Source organism: Bison bison, unplaced genomic scaffold (assembly GCF_000754665.1).
Source record: "Bison bison bison isolate TAMUID 2011002044 unplaced genomic scaffold, Bison_UMD1.0 scf7180017864224, whole genome shotgun sequence".
NCBI classification, from domain to species: Eukaryota; Metazoa; Chordata; class Mammalia; order Artiodactyla; family Bovidae; genus Bison; species Bison bison.
The window spans coordinates 3,629,777-3,636,886 of NW_011494796.1; the positions used below are offsets into that span (position 1 = coordinate 3,629,777).

At 48.8% G+C, this 7,110-nt stretch overlaps 1 protein-coding gene across 1 annotated transcript in view; it reads right to left on the bottom strand.

Annotated features, from left to right (window-relative positions):
- The window catches only part of LRRK1 (leucine-rich repeat kinase 1), a 130,627-nt gene extending 126,335 nt beyond the window's left edge, over positions 1-4,292 (bottom strand). The window contains 1 exon segment of the mRNA XM_010845812.1: positions 2,644-4,292. Coding sequence (XP_010844114.1) covers positions 2,644-2,743 — 100 coding nt within the window. The 5' untranslated portion in view covers positions 2,744-4,292.
- Between the last annotated feature and the right edge of the window lie 2,818 nt (positions 4,293-7,110).

The following is a 7,110-nucleotide window of genomic DNA, read 5'->3' on the forward strand; positions in this document are numbered from 1 at the left end:
AAAGCCACAGAAGCAGCCTGTTGCCAGTGGAACAGGGCACATTTCTTCCCCCTGGGTCCTGGGGCAGGGCCTCCACACAGCTTTTCAGCTGCCTGCCATTATGGGACCTTTTGACTCTTGGAGAATGGACATGCATTTGTCCTTCATAATTCCCACAATGCTGAGCCGTAGGAGAGAATTTTCCAGTGTATTTTAGGTCACTTTGCTCTCTTCTTCAACTCTATGGCTTACGTGTTTTGTTCGCTGCATAAACACATCCCTCAGCACCAGGGTTCACAAGACCTGGGTCCCCACTGTGGGACCCCCCAGTGTAGGCGTGAGAACAGCACCAGGACAGGATGCACAATTCCCAACAGGCTGGTCAAACCTTGCGCGTGTCCTGAAGCCCATCCGAACTGGGGCGTCCTCAGTGGAGCCCTGAGATTCCACTGGCGAACCGCGCCCTGAGGAGAGAAGACTTTTCTGGGCCTGCTCTGTGCTGCTCGGGGATCATAGCAGTCGTGAAGCAGGGGCCACGGCCATGAGGGAGGGGGACCACGGCAGTCAGAGGCAGGGGGCCATGGAGGTCAGAGAGGGGGACCACGACGGTCTGGGAGGGGGGACCACAGCAGTCAGAGAGGGGGGCCATGGAGGTCAGAGAGGGGGCCCACGGCGGTCCAGGAGTGGGGCCCAGCCGTAGGAGCAGCACAGTTCACACCCAGACCTCAAGGGAGAGAAACAGGGTCTGGGAGTATCAACCTTTGGCCTCTTGGTGTGCACGAACACTTTCTGGACATCACCCACCTCAGGCCCCAAGGCAAGGCCGGTTCCTCTCTGTCCCAGGTCCCCAGGACCTCAGAGTCAATTAGATCCCTGGGCACCTTGGAAAAGCCAAGGTCTCAGCCTTGCCACTTCGTTGGTGGACCATTGGCATGGCCTGGGAGCCTGTTAGAGACACTTGTTAGAGACGGGGGTGTCCCACACCCAGGGGATGAGAATCTACAGCTCACCAAGTTCCTCAGGGGACTGGAGTATACACCGCACTGTGAGAAAAGCCGCGCCAACGCACTGGGCCGAATCATCCAGACCAGGTGCTTCTCACCCCCAGCTGCACATCAGGATCACCACGGTGGGGAGGCAAGAACTTTTCAAAACTCCCACGCCTGTACCTCCCCACAGGACACAGCTCCAGGGGGGCTGGGCGGGCAGTTCCAGGCTCTGCCCAGCGTTTCTGGGGCCAGGGTAGAGATGTGCTTACTCAGACCACCGACTTGTGCCCAGAACGAGGATGGGGCAGAGTCCCTGCTGGGGCTTTCTCAGATGACACAGTCACCCACCCAACGAGCCACAAAGGGACCCAAAGTCCCTGCGCCCCAGCCCCATTCCTCAGGATTGCTGAGGGGAGAAGATGGGATACTGAGGGACTGCTGAGGGAGCCTGGAGAGAAGCTCTACCCCAATCAGGACTAGCATGCCACAGACAGGGGACCTTGATCTCATGGTAGTAAGGCAGGGCCTTCCTAACAAGCAACTGAAAAAAGTCAAACATCTGAAAAACACACACACACGCACACACAAAACTTTTCAAAAGATGCTAGTCAAACACTCTGGGAACATTTAGTGCTGGACAATGTCAAGAAGCAAATTCTTTTCTCATTTCATAATCTAATTTATGTGTAAAAAAAACCTTGCAGAAACACCACCTTAGTCAGACTTTGGGCATTTTCGATGGAGAAAAATTACTCCAGTAACTGAACATAATGTCTGCGGAGTCAGGTATCACATTGAATCACTAACTTGACGGAGGTGCAAACATACAGGTCTTCTCAAAGCCTGCAGGACGGCCTACACTTTGAGGATTAAGGGTTAAGGAAGGTTCAAATGGCGGTTCTGCCCATTCCAAGTTGTTGACATCGACCAAGTTTCTACATCTCTCTTACTCTCATGTTCCTCAGGTATAAAATGGGGATACAAGTACCATTTATAAGTTGCTGTGAGGATTAAACGAGGTTATTTCCTAAGGCACTGAAACCAGTGCCTGGTATGTACTTAGGGTTTAACAAGTATTTATTGTTAACAATATCAATACTATACTATTAAGGATAAAAGTGACGCATCTCTGGTGGACAACCCAGCAATACATAAAGAGGCTTAAAAATCTTCAAACCTAATTGTCCTGCTTCTGTAGATCAATCTTAAACAAATAATCTCAAAACCATGTATAAAAAGGTGGACATGGAATGATTTAGGTCTGAGTCAGCAACTAGAAGAAACCCAAATGCCCCAAAACATCCAGCAGGAGAGTAAGAATTAGGTCAATCATTTCACACATTTTTCTACTTGTTTTTTCTTTTTTCAATTTTTGTGTAATAAACATGTAGTAGCTTTATACTGAGAACACAAAACCAAATCCCCATTTCAAAAAATCCTTTTAACCAGTACAAAATGATGCCTTGATTCTTAAGATCCACATACATTTTAAGTCCACGTAAATTTTGTCCCATGACATCTTCAATGTGTAGAATTTAAGTGAGACTCCCACAATATGTTTTATAATGAAAAACTGCACAACTCATCAAATAACTGGCACTTTACGTGTTTTGGTTGAGAACCCCTGGTTTGTGCACAGAGCATGCAAAGCAGACACGACCAGCCCTGCCCGTACCGTTCTCCTGGGTCTCCATGGCGCGTCCTGGACACACAGCTGACCCTGCTGGCCCCACACACCAGTACATGCTGGGCGGTAGCCGAGACATTCCAGCCATCAACCCTCAGGGTAGCTGCTCTCCCAAGTCAGTTCCGCCGTGGTCACAGCCGCCGCTGCTGCTGCCCGAGGGGGTAGACTAGGTCATGGCTTAGAGTCCAGGGTGGAACATATCACAGACCCACCGTCATGGCTGAGCAGAAAACTGTCTTCTCCTGATGGTGAAAAAACATCAAGTCAGAAGGCTTTTCTTAACTATCAAGTCGCTTCCCGAACCCTTGCACAAACACTTATATTTACAAGGCCATGGCAATGTGCACTGGTCATCTCCCTCCCCCATTTTTGCAACACTTCTCTTTACATTCCATCTCTCGAGCCACCGCGGGTCACATGTGGGCAGTGAAGAGACAGAGCTCTCCCACCACACCTGGCAGCTGGGCTTCTGTCTGCCTGAGAAGAGTTCAGAAACCCCAGACAATCGCAGAACACCTACTGTTAAGGGCTCAATCACTGTTACATCAACACGCACTCACTGTCACCAGCAAAGGGACACTGAGACAGTGAAATGAGGTGCCTTCGGGGTTTTCACCCTCCAGTTGGGGTGAGGCAGACGCACGTCAACAGAGCCAAGGCTTCCCTTTGCCCAGAACAGACCCTTCCAGAAGCCTGGAACTGGGGACATAATGACAAAGCGGTAAGCAGGCAACAGTCCCAAAGAGAAGGGTCTGGAAGGCGCTGGCTATGAAGCCAAGTGAGAGTGAGTCCTGGGGGGTGGCGGAAAGGACCCCCCATGTTCCACCAGTCCCCACCACCCTGGGGGTATCTGGCAACGTCCAGAGGCATGTTTGGTTGTTATAATGCGGGGTGGGAGTGCTTACAGGCATTTAGCAGGTAGCAGCCCAGAGGGACACTGCTGAACATCCTGCAACACACAGGGCAGCCATCCACAGCTGAGAAGTACCCAGAGAAATTCTGAGTTGGATTAAGACACATCTCCTAAGACTAAGGAGTCTGTGATGAGGCAAGACACTGCTCTCACATGCGGGGCTCCCACTGAGCTTGGGGTCCCTGACACGACAACCCAGCCTGCTGATTAAATGACCAGAAGCACCCGGAGGGCAAGATCCAGGCCCGGCTCTGCAGGACCTGGGGTGAGCTGCACGGTGGGAAGGGATGACCACATGAAACGCATGTGTCCCACTCAGCATTCCCATGGAGTCTATAGTACAGATATAAAAAGTATAGTGTCATCAGCAGCTATTCTCTGAGACAGACAACTCTGAAATGGAGGGTGATGGTAAAGCCCCCCACACACAAAAAATAAACAAGGTAATATATATGATGCCTAAGACAATATCATCTATTAAAAACAGACATGCACTCTCCTCCCCAGGCAACCCTTCAGCATTGGTGTGAGATTTCTACCAAGGTCAAGTTTCTGAAGTCACTTTTCACAGAACTGGAGATGGTTCTTCCTTGCAACAATAATAATGGGAGAACTGGGAAGCCAGCAGGGTCTCCTACCTGCCCTCTGATTAACAAGCTCAGAAGGAGACTTCTCTGGCAGTCCAGCGGTTAAGACTCCATGCTTTCAATGCAGGGGGCCTGGGTTCGACCCCTGGTTGGGGAACTTAGACCCCACATGCTATATGGCTGAAAATTAAAAAAAAAACAAGCTCCGAAAATCGAGGGCCAACCCACTGTTGCCCCAGTAAACAGGTTCTAGAAGGTAGGCACTGAACAAGCTGTGGAACAAGGCTGTGAGAGCACCAGAGTTCTCGCATCTTAGGGCCTGAAAAAATCAGGCCCCTGGCCCAGGTGATCTGTATTCTTACAAGCAGGGAGAGGTGGGGCTGGGAAAGCCCCAACCAGAGGCCTTGCCCTGAGGCTTCTGTGCGCCTGCATCTTCTTGAGCTAGAGAGCAAAAGGTTCAGAGAAACCATGACTGGGGAAATCTATGTTTGAAGTCTGGGAGCCTGAAAAGTCCAAGAAGGAAAGAAGGAACACAATTTTGGAGACAATCAAAGCTTTATAAAATGCAAAACCTGATCAGGAAAATCAACTTGAGAGATGACAGGGAGAAGCAGCAAAACAGAATACCTGTTCTAAAACAGAAGCTCCAAATCACATAGCAATGTCAGAAACCAAAGTGTCCAGCTATTACCTGCTTTCAAGCACCTCTCAAAATCAGCTACCAACTAGACCCAACAACACCTCAAAAATCCAAAAGCTAGATGTTTCTTCTGAATCAGAAATATCTTACCATATAACGTTTTTAAGTTAAAAACGTCTTAAGAATATTTTAGGCCAATCCTCGCCCAGCCGTTTTGTTCCCCTTTTTATTTTCAGTTTCCTTTTGAAAATCATTTTACCAATGGAGGATTTTGCGACTGGAGCAATTTTTCAATTGTAACTTGGTTTTTGGTTTAGACTTTAGGGTAGCAGTCTTAAAATGAAGTAACTCAAGTTTTGCCCTGTATTTGCCCTCTAACAGATCTTAGCTTCTTCCTGCTTCTTTTGGGTTCAGATCAATGAAACAAATAATGGTTTCAAGTTACATGTTTTCTTTTCATAATAGTATATATATCCTAAAGAGGGCTTCAAGAAGTGTCCTGCAATAATAATTATTTTAATAATTAAAAAAATCTCATCAAAGATGAAAAAGAAAAAAAGGAACCTGATATTCCTTCTACAAATATTTTTATTGGGTCCTTTTCATAGGGAGTGAGCTTCAACAGTTAATGAAACTTACCATTGGTGAGGAAGACACTGTTAAGTACTTACTATACACTTTCTGCCACGGAAGGAACATCCTGACTCTGCTCACTTGTCGTTTTAAGAAGTTTGAAGAGGGCCGTCAGTGCCAAAGAGCAGGAAGACACTTGTAAGTGAAGCACGTTAGAAACATACTTATCATCCAGCTCTTTTTTGAATCAAAAGCCTAGTTGAGATGGTTGGCACATCTCTGAGACACCCTTTTGACACTGTTGGCATCCCTTGACGAATTTTGGCTTGCCTACGAAATGTGTTTAATGTATTTGTGGACATCAAAATATTACAGAGCTACAAATTGGAGAAATGTGTACTTCTCAATCCCAGATGAGAACAGAAGCCCTTCAAGAGCCTAAGCCACGAACAAGCTAAGGTTGTCAATTCACCACTCAGTCTTTCTACTTGTATGTGTGTGGTGCCTCCCGGACAGCTCTGGGAGTAAAGGAGAAGCAGTGAGCAAGGTAGGTAGGGTCTCTGACACCCGGAGCAGCAGAAGAGACCTCCAGGAGGAATTAAAGGAGTAATTAAACAGATAAAGTAGGAACACAGACAGTGGTAACTAAAAAGAAGCACACAGACGGATGAGAGAATGAGGCTGGGTTTGGAGAGGGTGACAGCGTGAGCCAGGGGGTCTGAGATGGCAGAGGCCAGATCAACTGGGGGATGTGAGGGGAAGGAGGTCTTTGGGATTTCATGCCAAGCATAAGAGGAAACTATTGAGGATTCCGAGTAGAGGACTGACACTCTCTAATTTACCTTTTTAAACAATAAATTACTCCGGCTATACTCCGGTTCCCAAATAGAGAATGGGGGAGAGGAGAGCTGCAATTGTAGGAAAGAGATGCTGGCGAGGGAGAAGGGGCTGGACCTGAACACTACCTTTGAGAGGCCGACTCAACAGTCCTTGCCAATAACTGAACTCAAGGGATGAGGACACGGGAGGGAAGACAGCTCCCAGGTTTTCATGTCTCAGGGTTTCATCTGAGTCTACTAGGGCCGATCCCTGAGGTGTGGAAGCCTGCAGAGGGAGAGGTTTGGCAGGCCCACAAACCTCCTGTAGGGACAAACTGGGTGTGAGGTTTGTATGTTTTCAATTTAATTTTTTATTCTTTTAGGACATTCACAAGGATAACTAAATCAGACCACAAAAGAAGTTGAATGTTAGCATTTTTCAAAATCGTGCGTATTCTAGTTGCCCCTTTAAGTGAAGTCGCTCAGTCGTGTCCTACTCTCTGCGACCCCGTGGACTGTAGCCTACCAGGCTCCTCCATCCTTGGGATTCTCCAGGCAAGAACACTGGAGTGGGTTGCCATCTGCCCCTTTAACGCCCAGGCAATCTGGATACAATGGGAGTGAATGGCAAACTCTAAAGACAGTGCATTTGGTGAAAAGCTCGCTAAACACGTAACTGCACGCTCTATTTCCTTACATCTCCGATGCTTGTGGGAGAAAAACTCCCCGGCTTCTCAAGGTGGACGGGCAGGGTGAGCGGACCGCAGAGATCCCAGAGCCTCTGTCGCCACCGTCCCCCTGGGGTCCCCGGCCTTCCCCGGCCGCGATCGCACTCATCCCCCGCGGCCCCGCCGCAGAAGGTCGCCCTCAGAGGCCGCCGGGAGACGGCGGATTCCATCCCGGACTCGGCGGGGGGCGACGGCG